Source organism: Rhinoraja longicauda, chromosome 22 (assembly GCF_053455715.1).
Source record: "Rhinoraja longicauda isolate Sanriku21f chromosome 22, sRhiLon1.1, whole genome shotgun sequence".
Classification (NCBI taxonomy): Eukaryota; Metazoa; Chordata; class Chondrichthyes; order Rajiformes; family Arhynchobatidae; genus Rhinoraja; species Rhinoraja longicauda.
In genome coordinates, this window is record NC_135974.1 from 24,621,457 (window position 1) to 24,643,347 (window position 21,891).

Below are 21,891 nucleotides of genomic sequence, written 5' to 3' on the forward strand. Positions count from 1 at the left end.
TATTAACTATTAAAAATGATTAATTTCACCCAAGAGTCTACTTCCAATGTTATTAACCAGTCCTTTCACCACCACCGAGGGGCCTGTCCCTGGATAGATATAAATGTATTGGAAACAAGCTTGTTGATTTGAAGTAACAAACTTGAGTAGCACAACTGCATAAGGCACTGGGATATGCAAATAGCACCAAGTTGTTTCGTTTAGTTTTGTTTAGTTTAGTTTAGAGCGCAGCAGAAACAGGCTCTTCGGCCCTCCGTCCACAGTGATCAACGATCACCCTGTACACTAGCACTATCCTACACACCAGGCACAATTTACAATTAACCTACAAACTTATATGTCTTTGGCGTGTCACAGGAAACCGGGGCACCCTGAGAAAACCCATGTGGTCACAGGGCGAATGTACAAACCCCGTTCAGACGCACCCGTAGTCAGGATTGAACCCTTTTTTTTACACAGAGTAGGGGAGGGGTTGACAAGAGATAGGAAAAAAACAGATCTAGATAACCCCCCCCCCCCCCTACTTTCAGGCTGAAGAAAGGTTCTGACCTGAAACGTCACCCATCTTTTTTCTCCAGAAATGCTGCCAGATCCGTTAAGTTACTCCAGCAATTGTACCCTATTCTTAAACATTTCCTAATTTGTGGTCCATGATAAATTTGAATGGAGTGAAATTGTCATCCTGTTTAGAGTTTATCATGAATTGGATCCTGAACAAATTGGCCGAAGGCAATTTCTAGTTATAATTACCAAAATGGCGATAATTTGGTAACTCTCCTTCAACACATTTGGAGACTGCACACAGCTACAAATGATGGGGACAAACTACACAATTTGTGTACAACTATTCTCCATTCACTGCATTTTCCGGAGATATCAGTTGAATTTACCAGAAATTGCTGAACTTTCAACAATCTGTTGCTTTTGCTGCAGTCTTCTGGAAAATGTACAGCCAATTCTTTTTTCAACTATACAGTCTGCAGAATGTAGCAGGTGGATATTTCATTTTTCATCTATGATGAAGGGATTGGAGGCAGAACCAAGAAAGTCCGACTGCAAATTAATTTAGACAAAATGCTGGAGTAACTCAGCAGGTTAGTCAGCATCTCTAGAGAAATGGAATAGGTGGCATTTTAGGTCGAAAGCTTTCCTCAGACTTCAGTTGCATTCAGTTGCATTTGTTCTGCCGAGAGCAATCCGGCAGGCCGGGCCACTGAGAACGAGGGACCTGGAGGGGGGCCAGCGAGAATAAAGAAGGTCTCAGCAAGGGGCCGCTGAAAATAAGGGACCCAGTGGGGAGCTGTCAAGAACAAAGAGGGAGCCAGTGGGCCATGTCGGTGAGAACATAAAGGGACCGCCCGGTGGCAGGCCTGGTTCACCATTGAAGATAAGACTATACTCAGAACCTTTGAAACATTGTCGACGCCAGAAAGATGGCAACCTTTGTGCACTGCCAAGGTAAAGTATGCTATATAACTAGTATGCAAAAACAAAGCATTTCACTGTGTACAAGTGACAATAAGGTATAATTCAAATCATTGAAATCATTGGTCTTGGTAAGACTGGATTAGGAGCAATGGTGTACAGGTTAGTCTCCTTAGAAAAGATTCACTGGAACAGTTCCAGGGATAGTGGGCTTGAGTATGAAGAAAGATTACCGAAGCTCGGTCTTTATCCTTTGGAATTTGGAAGATCACATTGAAACTTACAAAATTCTTACAGAGTTGACAGACTGGATGTTGGGAGGATGTTATGTCCGATTGAGGAGTTTAGCACCAAGGCTCACAATCCCAGAATAAGGGAAGAGTATTCGGTATTGATATGGTAAGAAAATTGCACACCCAGAATTTGGTGTAACTTGGGATTTTTTTAATCCAGAGGGTTGTGAATGATCAATTGTTGAATTCATTTCATTCAAAGTCAAAAGATGTCAAAATATGAAGGGAACTAAGGGTTATAGAAGATGGAGAGGGAACATAATCATGAGCTGGATGATCAGTCATGAACTTGATAAATGGCAGAGCATACTCCAAGAGCCAAGTGGTCTCTTCCTGCCCCATGGACTACGTAGGACACGTTAAAAACAAAACATGAATGCCTGCTCATAATAAAAGGTTGCATTTCAAATTAAATTTCATTTCTCTCTCAAGCAAATATGCAATAATTTCTGCAAAAAAGCTGACATTTTAACATTCCCTCATGCTCCTTACCAATAAAACTGAATTTCCCTGAGGCATCTAATGCAAGTAGGTTGATTTTAGATCTAAAATGCTGTTAGTTTCTTGTCAATAATAACATGGAATATTCTACATTTACAATTTACTCTTGAAGCTTAAAACTCCACCTCTCTTGGTGAAAATGTTTTGGTTGTCAACAATTAAAAAATGTACCTCCGACTTGCAGATATAAATCAAATGTTACCTACCGTTGTCTACCTTTTCATTCAATGGGATAAATTGGCCTCACTCTTATTCATTATTTTAGACTTTACTTTAGAGATACTGCATGGAAACAGTCCCTTTGGCCCACCGAGTCTGCACCAACCAGTTATCACCCCATACACTGGCACTGTCCTGCACACGAGGGACAATGTACAATTTTTACTGAAGCCAATGAACCTACAAACCTACAAGTCTTTGGGATGTGGGAGGAAACGCACACAATGGCAGGGAGAACGTGCAAACTCTGTACAGACAGCACCCATAGTCAGGATCGAACCTAGTCTCTGGTGCTGTAAGGCAGAAACTCTACCACTGTGCCAATGTGACCGCCTAATTTTCTCATGTAGGTGTTCAGGTTCGATGTTTTTAAAGTCTGGTGTGATTTTCGTTAATTGGGATATTTTTTACTTGTTCCACAGTTTAAAATAATGGAACAAAATAATAACTAAATTAAGTTGGCAGGGCATTTTACCAGAAGCAACAACATGTGTTTAGTACATAATGATGGACTTTAATACTGGAGTCAGTGTAATATTGGAGTGACTCACTTTCCCTTGATTCGGATGCATCATTTCTGGAGCTGCAGCAATGCAGAGTATAACTTCAAAATGACAGACTGATATTTTAACACTCATTTGCAAAGCAATGAGCAATTTATCACTTAGACTGGCAGGAGCTCATGGTGGGAATGACGACATTCTGCAGAGTGAGCTTTAAAATGTGCTGTACGTGTGTCACATGCTCGTAAAACACAGCTACTGAAAATACAACCTGTCTACACTGCTATAAGATCCTACTTATGGAGCAGCTCAGAATTTATAGCCGATTCCCTCCTAGAATGCCAAAAGATGAGATTCAGAAAATAAAAATCACAAACGACAGGTAAGTAAATTAGAATACTTTTGAAATGAAACTGCACACAGTATGCTGATTGAGACAAGAATCTCCCTCCCTGATGTGATAATGTTTGGTTCTTTTCAGATATCCCCAATTTCCGAGGTACTCGAGTGTATTGCGCAAAATAAAAATACTTTTGATCATTCTATCGACAAGGATGCAATCCAGCAGATTTTCATGCTTGACAAATTATTCTATTTGCTGTAACTACAATCTCAATTGGCTCAGTCTCCAAGCACAGAGCAGATATGGGAAAGAAAATAACAATGAGTTATTTTTGTCTTCCAATGGCCAATGTAGATTTTGAACAGAAGTTCAAGAATTGAACGTTCATATTATATTTTTGTCACCTCCAGTTTAAATTCAATTTGGAATATTTTGGAGGACCAAGAACCAAGAACCAAGTTAAATGCTAAATTAAAATTAATTCCAGAGGAGCACAAATTAATGTTCACGTTTCTTGGAAATAATACTTTGCAGTTTCATCATGTCAACATACAAGAACAGGCTTTTGGCCCACAATGTCTGTGCTGAGCACAATGCTAAACCATAACTTTAACTATCTACACATAACCTATATCCCTCCATTCCCTGCACATCCATTTGCCTATCCAAATGTCTTTTAAATATTACTAACATATTTTCTTCAATCACAATCCCCGGCAGCATGCTTCAGATACTCACCACCCTCTGTGTAAAAAAACTTGCTTCGCAAATCTACTTTAAACTTTGCCCCTCTCATCTTAAAATTATGCCCTCAAATATTTGATTTTTCTATCCTGGGAAAAAAGGTTCGGACTGTAGTTTCAACTTTGAACCATAGCAATATTTTGGATGCTGTTTCCCAATTAATATTAAGCCCAATTATGTTATCCAAATAATATATAGATTTATTTTACTTCATTGTTAAAATCTACACATAACCAGAGCATTAAAACCAACAGGAGATGTAATTTGAATAGGAACCATGTCAAGAATATCCCACGACGCTGCATAAGAGTGTTATCAATAAAAAGATAATGCTGAGGCAATAATAATTCAGATGTGTTTGGCCATTCGGGGAATAGAAGGGTGAAGAATATTAGACAGGGAACATTTGAACTTGATATCAGGGCATCCGCAACTAGTAGAGGAGGATTAAATTCAGAGAAAATAGAAAAGGTCAATTTGCACTTCTTCTATCCTGATGACACACTTTTGTCTTTTCATCTCTGGCCTTTGTCCAAGCATCTGCTAATTGCCCCCCCCCCCCCCCCTCCTCCCCTCTCTTCACCTCTATGCACTTATCACTTGCCAAGGGTTGCCCTGCACCCACCTCTCTTTCAGCATTCTCTCCTGCCACAACTATTAGTTTGAAGAAGGGTTCTGACCCAAAACCTGTTCGTTCTCCAGAGTTACTGCTTGACTGCTTTCCTAGCCATGTATTTGTTCAAGTGTCTTTATATATCATAACCGTACATGCTTCAACCACTTCCTCCAGCAAAAAAAAGAAATAAAGTGCTGGAGTACCTGCTGGAGGAAGTGGTTGAGGCATGTACGGTTACGATATATAAAGACATTTGAACAAATACATGGATAGGATAAAATTGAAGGTTTATGGGCCATGCACAGACTATTTGGACTAGCTCGGTTAGGCAACTCAGTCGGCACGGATGAGTTGAGCTGAAAGGCCAGTTTCCTTGCTATATAGACACAAAACACTGGAGTAACTCAGTGGGTCAGGCAGCATCTCTGGAGAAAAGGAGTAGGTGATGTTTTGGGTCGAGACCCTTCTTCACCTAAATGTCTCTAGCAGGAAAAGAAAAGATTCATATAACTTTCATACTCGCAATGCAAGCCAAAATGTACGTTGGCAATAAAGTTATGCATGGAAATAAAACAGCCAGCTTCCTCAAAGAACATTCAGAATAATGAGATATATTTTTTAAGTGTCATTTGAGTGATAAATATTGACTAAGGCTTGACCTAGAACTCCCTGGCTCTTTGTTAAAAGTGTACCATGGGACCTTCTACAGCTTGATATCTAATACAAGAAATAGAACCGACAGAAGTATAACTCTTCTTCACTATTGTACTGGACCATCAGCCTAGTTTTTTTACACATAAGCCTCTGGAGAGGGAATTGAACAAACAACCTTCTAATTCAGAGGCAAGATTGCTAGCTCCTGAGCATAGGAGAACATCAGTTAGTCCATGAAGTCTGAGCTGGGGCATTGAAAGAGCTGTTCAATTATTTGTACTCCCTTGCTCTTTCATCACAACCCTGCAATTCTCTCTTTTTTTCATGTATACATCCCATTCCCTCCTGGAAGTTATCACTGAATCTTCTTTCAGAATGTCCTTTCAGAAACCACATTCATACGCTGTCTAACTTTTTTTCGAAAACTTTATTTACCTTCTGGAAATTTGAATTGTGCTTCTCTACTCTGAACTTCTCAAGTCCCACAGACGCGCCAGGTAATCTGTAGACTACTAGAAATGGATGCATGCGTTCCCAGATCATCAATAATTAATGTTGCTCTTTCTTTCACATGTACTCTCATATGCACTCACTGACAATGCACATACTACAAATTATAAATGTAACATAATTTAAACATTTTTAAAATGAGTTGCAAAATTTAAATACATAGCAATCAGAAGGGTCTCGACCCGAAACGTCACCCATTCTTTCTATCCAGAGATCCTGCCTGTCCCGCTGAGTTACTCCAGCATTTTGTGTCTATTTTCTTGGTAAACCAGCGTCTGCAGATCCTTCCTACACAGATTATCCACAACCACTTGTACATGCCAATTTGAAATACGGTTTCAATCTATCCTGACAGCTCAGGCAGAAGATATCCGGTGATCTTGGCTTCAAATCTTCATCCTCAAAACTTATCCCAGGAGCTTGTTGGAAGGGAATTTTGAAATATCAAGACTGCAGTTAACAAAATCATGAATTTGGTTCAAACTTATCAAAATTAGCACTAAGTATGGGGAAATAAGATACAACGGTAAGGTTGGATTCTGCTGTGTAATACCAGCTATTCAAACTAAAAAATGTTCCTATGCCTTTAAAGACAAGGATAAATTGCTGGCTTAAGATAGACACTAGTAAACAAAAGGATACCATTTACATCAAAATAGACACATTCTGAGGTAAATTCCCATTAATAAAGCAGCATCTCAGGTGATTTTCGCCATTTGATACTATTGTTATCAAAGAGCAATAATAAAAAAACTAATATTAAAAAGTTATATTAGCTCAAAGTTAACATTAATTTATTATGACCTAAAATTCATTGCTTATGTATTTTCACGGTATTTCAATAACTTGACTATGAACAGTGATAACCACTTTATATAAAATAACCACTGGAGAAACTAGGTAAAGCATCCCCCATCAATAAGAACAAGGAATAAAAATAATAACAAAGTCCACTTACCTGCCTGCTTCAAATGTGAACCACGTGGGGTCACGTCCATACCGCCTGAGGGCACTAAGAGGCCAAGAGACCAGCTTTAGTCTAGGATTGTGGATGTCCCAAAGACAGATGTTCTCATATGTTATTTGTAAAGTGCATTCTCCATGTACATCCAGATTAGGAGATGGCATCAAATATACATTGAACCTTTCTGAAAACGTAAATCAAATAATTTAGAGACACCATGATATCTGCCTTCTGTGAGAATTCTATTACATTTAAATATAATCCATGCTCTAGACTCTTTAGACTTTAGAGATACAGTACCGTGTCTGCACCGACCAGCGATCACTCCGTACACAATCACTATCCGACACAATAGAGACAATTTAGCAATTTTGCTGAAACCAATTAACCTACAAACCTGTACAACTTTAGAACGTGGGATAAAACCGGAGCACTTGGAGAGAACCCATGCAGTCACAGGGTGAACGTACAAACTCAGTACGGACAGCAGCTGTAGTCAGGATCGAGCCTGTCACTGCAAGGTAACAGCTCTACGGCTGTGCCACTGCGTCGCCCTTTGTAAGCAGTTTAGTGACTTGAAGTCCAATGGGATCAACTCTACTGGCAGCAACTCTACTGCTGTGCCACTGTGCTGCAACTTAATAGCTTTCCATTTTTATTTCTTTCTATTAAAGTAGTACCTGTAGACCACTTCAGAGCTGGTTACAAGGTCCCTGGAAACTGAAAGCTTATATCTTGACTAAACGTAATTTTTTGAAAAAGTTGTAAACATGATACAAAATGTAATTTCTTGAGATAAATATATTAATTACTGGCTTGAAAGGCAAGTAATGTGACCAAACTTTAGATTAAATGCCTATGAAATCGACCTTCTCTGAAAGATCACTGCTGCATTTCTTATGAGTATTTAAAATTGAAACATCAATGTTATTATTTAGAATGGGAAAGTAAAAAAAAAACATGATCTTATTTATATGTTGATTGATTTTTGTGATAAGGTGAGTTGGATTCTATGTTATCATACCAAGCATAACCTATAATTGCAGTGTAGAATTGGTGAAATAATACAATTTATTTCTCTCTCCATATCTAACAAAGATTAGTTAGCAATTTTAAGGAGAAGACCAGTAGACTAGAGTTTAACTATCTAGGGAATTTCCTTACATTTTAATGGGACCAAACACACTTGTTGGTCAGGACACCTCAAATATGTTGTTAGAACCTAAGATTGTCTGAGCCACCATACATGTCAATGACATCTTCTACATAATTATTGTCCTTTTAATAACATCTTCTGCTCTGGATTTCAAATATTTAGTCAATTTGCCAATTTGATCTTTAATTCTTTACTTATGTTAGATTTTTTTTTAAACCCTCTATCTAACTTTATATGCCACTATAAAATGTCCTATTGTTTTTATGGGGAAAACTCATGGTAGACAAACATCTCTCATATTTGGGGTACAATTTCATTTCTGTACACTATTCAGTTACCATATATTCTCTTTTTGAAGATTCAAAGACCAAAGCTGCATCCAATATTCCAGAAGTGACCTCAAAAGGAACATTCTTTTTAAAATTGCTAACTTCAGATTTATCCGCTGTATCCTCGAATTTGTATCTCAGCCTTCATTTCAGTATTTTAATGACTTCAAAATGTTGATGATTTATTTCTCTTCCTACCTCCAAGAATATTCTCACAAAGTCCATAACCTATATCAGTCTTCCTTTTGTCAATTCTTGTTAGCTTATAATACCCCTGTAAAATATTGCATTCCCTGCTTCAACAACGCCTGATGGAACTTGTAACATTTCTTTTGGATTTTTATACATTGGCATTGATTATTTTTTTATAGCACCCAATCACATATCTTTTTAAAATATGGACACTTTTTTTCTAAATCATCACCAATTCTTATGGTAGTCTACTGAAATTTGGCCTGCAGCCGATAACCTGTCCAAGATCATCACTCAATAATCTGACATGTCTTCTCTCAGTCTATTTTGGTACATCTCTCTGTTCGTTGGCCTTGCATAATATCCTATGCAATTCCATTTCTAATCATAAATCCCATAAATTGATCGCATATTTCCAAATCAGAATGGCTATTTCAAACAGTATAGAAGCCCTACTATTTATAATTTTGTTCTTCATCCGTTACAAAGATGGAAACTACATTTATAGGATTTGGTCTCAGTCCATTGAAAGCTGAAGCTATTCTAAAGTTCTCGTATTGTTTGAAGCAATTCCTTCTGAAGTCTGAAATGGAAGAGATCAGAACAATTTAACTTATCTACTGTGAATTTAAAAGTTTATCCTCTCTTGTGATATTATGAGCTTCTCTTTACCTTCAGCTCTATACTGTGTCACAATTCACAATTATTTGCTTGTCTTTAACAAAAAATGCAAATCCAGAGAATTATATTCAAATAAATATGGCAATAATATTTATGCAACAATTTTATATGTGTATTGGTGCGAGTAAAAGTATAGGGAGCATTCTAGCTATGCACATTAATAATTATAAAAAACTGATTTCAAATATAAATTATGTTTGAATGCATGAAGCCATTTGAAGATGAGAGAGGCTCAAGATGTAAATCAGCCTCCTATAATTGAAATATATTTTGAATTTAGAATAAAAGGACGTACTTTAGAAAGGAGTCGAGTAGGAATTTCTTTAGCCGGAGGGAGGTGTTTGGTAGTTGTTTGGTATTGCCACATACGGCTGTGGAGGCCAAGTCATTGGGTATTTTTAAAGTGGAGATTGATAGTTGTTTGGTAAGGTTCTTTGATAGGTGATTGGTAAGGATGTCAAAGCATAAAGGGAGCAGGCTGGAGAATGGGGTTGATAGGGGAGAGATCGATCTGCCATGATTGAATGGTGGAGTAGACTCGAGGAGCCAAATGACCTAATTCTGCTCCTATGTCATATGAATTTATGAACTTATTTTAAGTTATGAACTTATTTTAAGTTATTTAATTAAAATTTAAAGTACATATTTTTTTCAAATTTCCTTAGAAATATTGCAAGGGGATTTTGCTGACATATTTTTGAGAGAAAGAGAGAAAGACAGGTAGGCTGAGATAGAAGCTAAATTTAATGTTAGCTGAATTCTCTTACAAATATAATAAATGCAGCTTCCAGATCTCGTTTGCCCTTACCTCGAATTACCTTTTGGAAGAGCCATTCTTCCACTTCCTTCTGACACCTAGAAACTATCACTAAACTAGACATCATCCTCAGCACCTCCCCCCACCATCCACAGATTCCCATCTTTATGCTTCAAGCAAAAGATTTCCTCTCAATCTGAAGAAGGGTCTCGACCTGAAGCATAACACTTTCCTTCTCTCCCGAGATGCTGCCTTAACCCATTGAATTACTCCAGCTTTTTGTGTCAATTTAAACCAGCATCTGCAGTTTTTCTCCTACTCCTCTCAATTGCAAGCTTTATGCAAGCAATATGCAAGCTTTTTTCCACAATAAAGCCAGATCATAAGATCCTTTCGATATTACCTGTGGTCAGTTTCCTTATTCTGATGCAGTATTACTCCTTGTATCACAAATCCAGGATCCTAAACCTTACACCATTTTAAAAATTCCACTGGATAATTTGGCTAAATATAGCGGATGTCACAAGCAAATGATGCCTACCTGTTTGCTCTCTTTGAACTCCAGCAGTCAGCAAATCCGGCTCCCCCAGGGTAATGTCATTGACTCGACTTCCTAGGCACTCGATACGCAAGAGTTTACACCATTCCTCTGCCTCAAGCTCTGTGAAGGCACACAGAATTAATGTGAAGTGACTTAGAGATTGTTTAGTAGGACTGGCCGTTACAATCCCTGAAGTTTTGCACTAAAATTGACTTGCATGGTGTTGTTCTTGGGGGTGACCACTAGGTGATGTTGCTACCATTCAGACACATCGTCAGTTGTGTACCTCAACGTCACTGGGTGTTTCGGCCTTTTATCACAAGACACCCTCAGTCGAAGCAGGCCCACCGCAGGGTGATCAGTCCTGGGATATATCCTCTACAGCTAGGTCATGCTGGAAACCTGGTCCCAGCATGCATGCAGGAGACATTTGGAAACATTAAACAATTGACTTCAAATTGGAGCTCAATTTTAGGAATTACTGTAGAACATAAAACAGTACTGAATGAATGAATGAATGAATGAATGAATGAATGAATGAATGAATACTTGATTGTCACATGTAACAAGTCACAGTGAAATTCTTTGCTTGCATTTCCAAGGTAAGCTGATAATCACCACATAAAGCATGCTGACCAAGTTACAAAAATAGACACAAAAAGTTGGAGTAACTCAGTGGGCCAGACCGCAACTCTGGAGAAATGGAACAGGAGACGTTTCAGGTCGTGACCCTTCTTCTCGACCCAAAATGTCACCTATTCCTTTTCTCCAGAAATGTTGCCTGACCCGTTGAGTTACTCCAGCTTTTTGTTTCTATCTTCAGTTGAAACCAGTCAGCGGAAAGACAATACATGATTACAATAAGGGTTATAACGTTTAGATACACGATAAGGGAATAACGTTTACTGTAAGGTAAAGCCAGCAAAGTCTGATCAAGGATAGTCTGAGGGTGACCAATGAGGTAGATAGTAGTTCAGGACTGATCTCTGGTTGTGGTAGGGTGATTCAGTTGCCTGAGAATAGCTGGGAAGAAACGAATTAACCCTTCTTCAGACTGAAGTAGATGTTGTGGGGTGGGGGGCAAGTGGAAACTGGAGGCAAGAAAAGCCCAGAACAAATCAGGGCCAGCTAAAGATGACCTCAGGTAGAGCGGAACCTATAATGGCCCATTTATTCACAAAATGCTGGAGTAACTCAGCAGGTCAGGCAGCATCTCGGGAGAGAAGGAATGGGTGACGTTTCGGGTCTAGACCCTTCAGACTGATGTCGGGGGTGGGACAAAGGAAGGATATAGGTGGAGACAGGAAGATAGAGGGAGATCTGGGAAGGAGGAGGGGAAGGGAGGGACAGAGGAGCTATCTGAAGTTGGAGAAGTCGATGCTCATACCACCGGGCTGCAAACTGCCCAGGCGAAATATGAGGTGCTGCTCCTCCAATTTCCGGCGGGCCTCACTATGGCACTGGAGGAGGCCCATGACAGAGAGGTCAGACTGGGAATGGGAGGGGGAGTTAAAGTGCTGGGCCACCGGGAGATCAGTTGCGTTAATGCAGACCGAGCGCAGGTGTTCAGCGAAGCGATCGCCGAGCCTGCGCTTGGTTTCGCCGATATAAATAAGTTGACATCTAGAGCAGCGGATGCAATAGATGGCCCATGGTTGGCTGGAGAAGGTGTGATAATAAAAGGGGAACAGGGATGTGAACCATGGACCATTATAGGCTCCACGCTTCAAGTGGTCATCTGTTGCTGGCCATGATTTGTTCTGGCCTTTTCTTGCCTCCAGTTTAATCCACACCCCACCCCTCCATTTTTTTCAGTCTGAAGAAGGATTCCAACCCTATTATTTTTCTCCGGAAATGCTGCCTGAACCACTGAGTTACACCAGCATTTTGTGTCTATCTTCAGTATAAACCAGCATCTGCAATTCTTTCCTACACAAAGCTGACAAAGAGATGGGGACAATCATGGGAGAAGAGGGGAATGCAGTGATATTTCTCCAACCCGTGGCCTCACACGACATATTGGCCGGACTGGTCATCATGCTGCAAGGGACACTAACTTAACTGAAGGGGCAATCCTAACCCGAAACGTCAACTATCCGTGTTCTCCAGGGACCCTCCTGACCCGCTGAGTAAACCACCATCTGAAGTTCTTTGTTTCTGTAATGCAACAATGCAGATCCTGCTTCACTACTTGGCCCAAATGTGAATTTTATACATAACTTGGGTAAAGTATTTTTTTTTGTGACTAGACCACTGAAGCGATGGTTCTAGGCCAATTCCCCAAAGATTGCTAACTGACTCAAAAATTATTACGAAAGCAATCTAATATGCATAAATATATATATTTTATGTGGAAGTAGTCCATAAATGAAACATGGAAAATTGGCTCTAGTTGCTGGAGGAAAGATGTCTGACAACAATGGTTGCTGTATGTTAGATTAATTTTGGTTACATTTGAAGTTACATTCATGACAAATATGAAATCAAATTTACAACTCCGAACAAATGTAATGGAAGGAATTAAGTGGGTAGTGTACAATTTAGATAGCTCACAATTAGTTGAGTAAAGTATGCAGCACCTACCTGATTCACATGCAAAGGTTTTTGATGTTTCATCGCTGAAAATGATTAGTACAGCATGCCGCTTAGTGCCTTTTGGTATCCTTGTTACATTCTTTATATTGCTGAGGTCTGTAACCTGAAAGATCAACGTTTGTCGGTTCTGATTACCAATTGTTACTGAGAAGCAATTTTCTTTATTCCATATTTTTTCAGAACTGTAGTGCAAGAGATATTAAAAGCACTTAAAAAGCTTTTGCAACAATTTCTGTAGGGGAACAAATCTGACACATTTGCAAACCATCAAATGTTTGCCTTAGGGAAGTCTGCTATGAGTAAAATATTATAATAGATGATAGAGAACATAACACTCATATGCTGAATATATTAGCAATTCAGACTACATCTATTCTATGTTGTATCAGATAATAATTTAAAAATACCTATTTCATGATATTTTTCATCATTATTTTGTGGGCAAGACAGAATGGCTCAAGTAAGAATCTGCAGTGAGGTTATTATGCTAGCAGGATAGTAGATTTGTTTATACAAAATTTTCTCAAACGTTTTCCTTATTTTCCAGAGTATTGTAAGTGGGATGACATAAATATTGTGCACATATTATTTACAAGAATGGTCTCGATCTGAAACATCATCCATACCTTTGAAAAAAGGGATTCGACCCAAAACTTCACCCATTCCTTCTCTCCAGAGATACTGTTTGTTCCACTGAGTTACTCCAGCATTTTGTGTCTATCTTTTTACACAGATAATTGGATACATCCGGGGTAAAGGAATATCAAAGAACCAAGCAATTTGCCGGCCGGTGTAATCTATTGTCAGGAATAAGTTTTACATTAAAACCTAACATGTCCAAAGTAGTCTAATTCAGAAAGCTGAAGTCACAAAATGACATGACTTTTGTTGGGGTTACCAGCAAACATTGCATGATCATTACTTATACAAAATTCTATTTAAAATAGGAAATGTTTGGAAAAACTGTCTGAAGCCTACTGATCTATGAGAATGTGCAAGAGAATGCATGGTTAATATAAGTGATGATATTGGGAGGCTACATATATCATTGTTCATCAGTGTTCTGAGATATGCATCACAAGCCGCAGAGCTGTTATAAATCAACGTCATGTGTTCTATTTATATCTTATTTCAGAAAGGGAGGATGCATTTAAATCTATTGTAGTATTTCTTCTTTTCAGATACTAATTCTTTAGTGAGACAGAACATCGCAGAATGGTACCACTGAAGACAAAATGAAAAGGTTATGTATAATTATCATATCCAATGTAGCTGAGTTTATTTGCACTTAAAAGTTCATATTGGAAAGGAGAGGAATGCATAAATCATGTGTTAATAAATTCTTTGCCACATAAATTACTTTTCCGGAGAAGGTATACCATTCATCCAGAGTACATCAGGTGCTTTATTTCCACTGTATGCATGAATACTTAAATTCATTGCGCTATTTAACTTCCACGAAAATAAAGTGTTATCCTGGAATAAACTTGAATTTATAGTCCTTATTCAGGTGATGCTGTCGTGAGTTTTCAGTAAGAATAGAAACCTTTGACTTCAGCAAAGGATATAATTGCAAGTTCTTCATTTTTTTTCACTTTCGATCGTGGTTTGCTGCGTTTGACAGCTACTCATTAGCTCCACTTCCATTTGGCCAGGTAATATGTTACACACCACAGGTAATATGTTACACAGTCCCTCCAAAATAGCTCACACCAATGAAATATGATTCAATCTACAGAGACAAGCAAAAATAATAATAGCTGAACATGAGATCAATTATCAGGTAAACTAAATATTCTGAATATATCGGAGATTCTGGTGTGTATGGTTCAATTTCTGGTTAAAACGTGTGAGGTCGTATTAGTTTTATTTAGTTTAAGTTTAGAGACACAGCATTGAAACAGGCGCTTTGGTCCATTGGGTCCATGTCGACCATTCAGTTCACACCTGTTCTATGTTATATTATTATGTGATGGATCATTAACAAAAGTATTCTCAAAATTATTCCTCTAAGTACATAGAATGATCAGTTTAATATATAATTTCTGAATCATGCTGTGGAAGGAACCATTAAACTGATTCATTATGCAATATTTCACTAAAATGGTTATAGCATTGATACATTATTTTATTAATCTCCATTTTATTTCCTTTGTTGGATCATTTGGCCAAGAATAATACGATCAGTTGACGTACTAGGATCGACCTCTGTATATTGATGGGGACAAGAGTGTCCATTTGATGTCTGGTCATTGCCCCAAAGCATTATAAGAAAAAGGACCTCAATTTCCTTCCATAAACAAAAATATATAAGAATGAACGGTTTATCCACATTGTTAGTAATGTTCATTGATGGAGGAATATTGGAGTACAATGTCAAGCAAAACTCTGCTCTCCTTTTCAAAATAACACCAGGAAATTTCTTAACATGTCATCAGAGGTTTTTATGAACCTCTTAAGTCCACTTGAGAGGGCAAAGGTGACCACACCTGATCTTAACCACCTCAGTGCCTGGGTCCTGGACTTTCTCACTGCCAGGCCCCAAGTGGTCAGGATGGGGGAACACACATCTAGCTCCCTCACCCTGAACATAGGATCCCCCCAGGGCTGTGCCCTTAGCCCCCTACTGTACTCCCTGTACACACATGACTGTAGGGCCAGGTTCAGCTCAAACTCCATCATCAAGTTTGCTGATGACACTGTGGTGGTGGGCCGGATCTCCAACAACGATGAGAAGGCCTACCGGGAGGAGGTGGCTGATCTGGCACTCTGGTGTCAGGACAATAGCCTCCTCTTGAATGTCACTAAAACAAAGGAGCTGATTGTGGACTTCAGAAGGGCAAAACATCCAAGGACGTACACGCCACTGGAGATAAATGGGTCTATTGTGGATAGGGTGAGCAGTTTCAAATACTTGGGAGTCCGCATCGCAGAGGATCTGACGTGGGCAACGCACATTGCCGCACTGGTGGGTAAGGCTAAGCAGCGCCTTTACCACCTTAGACAACTGAGGAAATTCAGAGTGTCGCTGAAGATCCTTCATTGCTTCTACTCTGGGGCTGTAGAGAGCATCCTGTCCGGCAACATTACAGTCTGGTTTGGGAACAGCTCTGCCCAGGACAGGATGGCCCTGCAGAGAGTAGTGCGTTCGGCAGAACGCACCATGGGAACTACACTCGTCCCCCTGCAGGACCTATACATCAGGAGGTGCAGATCCAGAGCAAGCAAGATCATGAGGGACCCCTGCCACCCCAGTAACGGACTGTTCCAGACGCTACGGTCAGGCAAACGCCTCCGCTGTCACGCTGTGAAAACGGAGAGGATGAGACGGAGCTTCTTCCCACAGGCCATCAGGACTGTCAACTTTTATAACCCCAGAGACTAAATTTTTGTCGACACTTTTTGTGCTATGTTTAGTAACTTATTAACTTTATTTATATGCTGTAACTGTAATTCTTTTTGTGCACAACCCGCAGGCATTGCCACTTTCATTTCACTGCACATCGAGTATGTGTATGTGACAAATAAATTTGACTTGACTTGACTTGACTTGGACTGGATCCTCCCCAAGTCTCAACTTTCAGGAGTGGGATTTCAATTCCTGTCTTGACTCAGAGGTAATAACATTGAGTCTGTCCCTAAGCTGACTTCACTTAGTGCAGGCCTCTAGGTTATGATATTCAGTGTGAGTTACCAGAGCAAATTAGATCACTAATAGACAGCTGGCAGATCAGCTGGAGAGGACTGTTCCCAGGTAAAGGAAGTATTTCTTAAATTAAACACATATTCGAGGTGGCCTTTAACATTCTTATGAAAAAGTTCACTAAGAATGAAAACTCAGTGCTTCAGTCATGCAGCTGAGACCTTTATAGAACAACAGGAGGGTAATCAGGACATTGAGGTTATGATTGGGTCTGAAGAAGGGTCTCAACCCGAAACGTCACCCATTCCTTCTCTCCAGAGATGCTGCCTGATCCGCCAAGTTACTCCAACATTTTGTGATACCTTGCGGTTATGATTACTCTATTGGTGCTGGAGAAAGATATGACCGTTTGCTGGTGAAGCAAGTTGGCTGGGGAAGCTGTAAGATGGGGTTGGACTGGAGATAGTTGAGGGAAAGGCTTATTTGGGCTGGAGATGTGTCAGCTTGAAGATAAGTGGTGGGGTGCTGGGGGAAAGATTATTTCAGGGAAGAGTCAAGCTGAAAATTGTTGGAGACATGGCTGTGACTTGTGAAATGTACTGAGGGAATGTCCTTGGATGGATAAGCATGTTATCTAAAGATGTGTAGGAAGGAACTGCAGATGCTGGTTAACATCGAAGATAGACACAAAATGCTGGAGTAACTCAACGGGTCAGGCAGCATCTCCAGAGAAATGGAATGGGTAACATTTCGGAATGGGTAACGTTCTTCAGTCTGAAGAAGGGTCTTGACCAGAAATGTTATCTATTCCTTTTCTCCAGACATGCTGCCTGACCTGTTGAATTACTCCAACATTTTGTGTTATCTAAAGATGTTCTTCTTGTTTTATATTAGGTGCACCAGATTCCAAATCTTATGATCTGCGAAGATCCTTTTTCAAGTAAAGAAGAAGCAGATATCACTAGCAAACCACTCAAGGATGGACTTATTTCATTGGACCACCAATGCAGATATGTCGTTATGCCACAGGACTGCACTGTGTGTTTCAAGAATACCCTGAGATGTAGCAGCTCAAGCAGGTGAGGGGCCCAGAGAAGCCGGAAGAAAATTCAGACTTTACAGAATCAGTTTGTAATTTTTACTAAAAATGTATGGTATCACATGATCCCCCATGTTGGGTCTCTGGCTATTCAATATCAACAGACTGAATTGGCACTGTTTTATTTTGGAATGGTTCTTTACTTCTTTCAAAATATACATCTGTCTAATGTTTTGCTTACTATGGCAAAACGAGATGGAAGGAAGGATAACTGAGTACCAAAATACACTCATGGTGGAAAGTTGTGATTCCTGTCTTGAAATTGCTTCACTTTGTCAAAAGGCGTTGCTGATCACCCCAGCACACTTTGCGGTAGTCACTCAGAGAGCATTGTAAGCTTCAAAGAGTAGCATAGTTGGGTTTCATTGTGCACTGCTGCACTGAAACCTCCTCGCAGCTCACACTGCCACCCAGCTTAGTGTCATCCGCAAACTTAGAGATGTCCCATTTAATTCCCTCATCTAAATTGTTAATATATATTGTAAATGACCACTGGGTGGCGCCAGCAATGGCTGCCTTGCCAAACAGTCTGTCTATCCCTTCTTTCTTTTGTGTTTTAATAGTATGTGTTAAATGTATGTTTTTAGTGTTCTTTAGCTTGTTTTATGTGGGGGGTGGTGGGAGGGGGTTGGGGGAAACTTTTTCTAATCTCTTACCTCGACGGAGTTGCGATTTTTTCCCGTATCGTATCTCCGTCCTCACTGCGGCCTAACATCGAGGAGTTGGTGGCCTTTGCTGGAGACCGACCTTTGAGAGCTCCACTGCGGGGAGCCTACGAGACTTTAACATCGCGGAGCCCACGATCCTTTTGCCAAGGATCCACCTCGGAGCTCTAACCATAGGTGCTTGCGGACTTAAGATCACGGAGCTCGTGATCTCTTATTCAGAGACCGACTTCGGAAACTCCAAGCCGCAGGAGCTTCGATCGCCCCGACGTGGGAGCTTCGATCGCACCAACACGGGAGCTTTGATCGACCCGACGCGGGAGCTTCGACCGCTGGCTGCGGGAGCTTCGACCGCCCCGACGCGGGAGCTTCGACCGCCGGATGCGGGAGCTTCGATCGCCCCGACGGATGTTTCGACTGCCCCGACCGCGGGAGAATAATGATGCAGAAGATTGGACTTTTTTGCCTTCCATCACAGTGAGGAATGTGGGGAATCCACTGTGGTGGATGTTTATGTTAACTTTTATGAAATTGTGTGCCTTGTTGCATTTTTTTCCATATGGCTGAATGGTAATTTACATATCACTGTACCTTAATTGGTACATGTGACAATAAAAGGCCTTTGCAACCTTAAAATAACTGGGTCCCAGCACCGAGCCTTGCGGCACCCCACTAGTCACTGCCTGCCATTCTGAAAAAGACCTGTTAATTCCTACTCTTTGCTTCCTTTCTGCCAACCATGACAATACCCTATCCCCAATACCATGCGCTCTAATTTTGCAAACTAATGGGACCTTGTCAAAGGCTTTTTGAAATTCCAGATACACCACATCCACTGGGTCTCCCTTATCCATTCTATTTGTTACATCCTCAAAAAATTCCAGAAGATTACTCAAACATGATTTCCCCTTCATAAATCTATGCCGACTTTGACAGATCCTGTCACTGCTTTCCAAATATGCTGCTATTACATCTTTAATAATCGACTCAAGCATCTTCCCCACTACCGATGTAAGGCTAACTGGTCTATAATTCCCCGTTTTTTCTCTCCCTCCTTTTTTAAAAAGTGGAACTATGTTAGCTGCCCTCCAGTCCACAGGAACTGATCCAGATTCTATAGAACATTGGAAAATGATCACCAATGCATCCACAATTTCTAGGGCCACCTCCTTGAGTACTCTGGGGTGCAGACCATCTGGCCCTAGGGATTTATCTGCCTTCAGTCCCAATAGTTTACCCAACGGCATTTCCTGACAAATGTGGATTCCCTTCAGTTCCTCCCTCCCACTCGATGCTGGGTCCCCTCAAAGATTGTTTGTGTCTTCATTAGTGAAGACAGAGCCAAAGTACTTGTTTAACTGTTATGCCATTTCCTTGTTTCCCATTATAAATTCACCTGTCTCTGACTGTAAGGGAACTACATTTGTCTTCACTAATCTTTTCCTTTTTACATACCTAAAGAAACTTTTACCAGCATCTGTAGTTCCTTTCTACACATGGAAGGATTAAGGTTAGGAGTAGGATCACACATACTTTTATAGATAATATTAGCTATTCTTTAATGTCTCACATAGTAAAATACACTCTCAGGAAAATAACCATATCAGGGCGATGCTTTAGAGGTGATATGTAGGGATTTAAAAAAAATCTTCAGAATGACTTAGACTACTACATTTTTTTTTCCTTTGTCAAATTTTCATGCCCTGTCACTTTCACATAGTCTATAATTATCCACTTGAGACCAATGTTGTTTCTGTTATCTTCAGAAGATACATCCCAATAGGAAGACATTTGTTACAGATTAATGTAACTGTGTAAAGCATGACTAATGTCTGAGAGTTAAATAACAGTGTCAGCTTTTTCCTTTAATTCATATTATTAATTTTGACAGACACAAATGAACATAAACATATGGGTGACATTAAGTTACTGAAAAAATGGGGACAATATCTACTTTTCATTATTCATTTGGTCTATATTTATTTTTAAATGGTCTGCAATAATTTCTTACTGTTTATCAAATAAAAGGAAGGGTGCAAAGTAAAAATCCAATTTGTTAAGGATGTTATATTTTAATTTGAATTATATCACAGGATTTTCTGCACACACACCTCCTCCTCCCACTTTTAACATGTTATTAACACAGGCTCATGCTAGGGTTTCATTCCAAGAAGGTGGTTTAGTTTTCCTGATGTTATGTCCAAATGCATTTTAATTTTATCTGCATTGTAACTTTCAGTGGGCTTTGAGTGGGACCTCACTGTTTATCCCAATCTAATCTTCACCCAATACCCACTCAACCGGAGAAATCATCCATTGGCAGCCATAACAGTAATGAGTAACTTAATGGATTTTGTTTCTTCCTTCCTTTGCTTTTTTCTTCTTGCAGCTGTACTTTTCAGAGGAATAGCTGTGCTATAACTACAGCCTTTTGGCACTGGTAAATGTGTAGCAATCAAAGGAGTTTACCTGGTAATCATCTCACCAATAGTGTGAGATTTATGTCTGTGTAAAATGTACTTAGCTGAGTTATATTAAAGAGGATTCATTGTGTGTGGTGCTTTGATGGTTGGTAAGCTCTGTACTATTTTTCTTCAAACTCCCTGAAATGCAATGCAAGGTTTCTTAAAGTAAAAAAAAGAAAAATTATTAATCACACTTAAAGAATAATACGGTAAGGGCCTAAAACTATGAACTGATCCTTCATAAGTTCATAAGTTCTAGGAGCAGAATTAGACCATTCGGTCCATCAAGTCTACTTAGCCATTCAATCATGGCTGATTTATCTTCCCTTCCCCATCCCATTCTCCTGCCTTCTCCTCATAACCCCTGATAGCTTCCTTGATCAATAATAGGCCAAATCAAGCTGGCGGTTCCTACAGGACTGCAGTCTATATGTCAGTATGCTCTTCATTTCTGTGCCTATACAGTGCAGCCCTGAGGTATAGAACGTGTTAGAAGTGAGACAGCAAACTGGTTGACCTCCTGTTCTACTGCTGGATCCAGTAATCCACTGTTCAGGACTTACTCTGTGATGTTTTCAGGTGTCGATCTTCACTGAAAAGATAAGTTGGGGTAAGTTTTTGTTCAAAATTTTATTTAAAATAATATTTAAACAAATTTACTAAAGTTGAAAGTGGTTTTCAGTGAATCCATTATGTTAAAAAATATTTTTTTAATTTGTTCTAAACACCTTTGATTATTGGAGACATTTAGAAACAGAGTTAAAGACCGAGTCACAGCTTGCAACGCACTCTGTAGTGTGAAGCAACCGCAGCAGCAAGGGTAGTAGGAGATTGAGGGATCACTGCCGCAAAATGCAAGAGTGATCCCAAAATGTCCCGTTGAAAACAAGTGCAAAATGTAGATCAGATCCCACAGCTTAGCACTGCCTTATAGCTCCAGGGATTCAGGTTCCTGACCTTGAGAACTGTTTGTGTGAAGTTTCTCCCTCTGAGTGC

General features: G+C 39.7%; 1 protein-coding gene across 2 annotated transcripts in view; it reads right to left on the reverse strand.

Moving 5' to 3' along the window:
- The window catches only part of LOC144604686 (docking protein 5-like), a 257,087-nt gene that overhangs the window by 92,869 nt on the left and 142,327 nt on the right, over nt 1-21,891 (reverse strand). For both annotated transcript variants that reach the window (XM_078419333.1, XM_078419332.1), the window contains 3 exons: nt 13,012-13,126; nt 10,429-10,548; nt 6,767-6,956 (listed from right to left, as the gene is read on the reverse strand). In XM_078419333.1, coding sequence (XP_078275459.1) covers nt 6,767-6,956; nt 10,429-10,548; nt 13,012-13,126 — 425 coding nt within the window. The remainder of the gene's footprint in view (nt 1-6,766; nt 6,957-10,428; nt 10,549-13,011; nt 13,127-21,891) is intronic.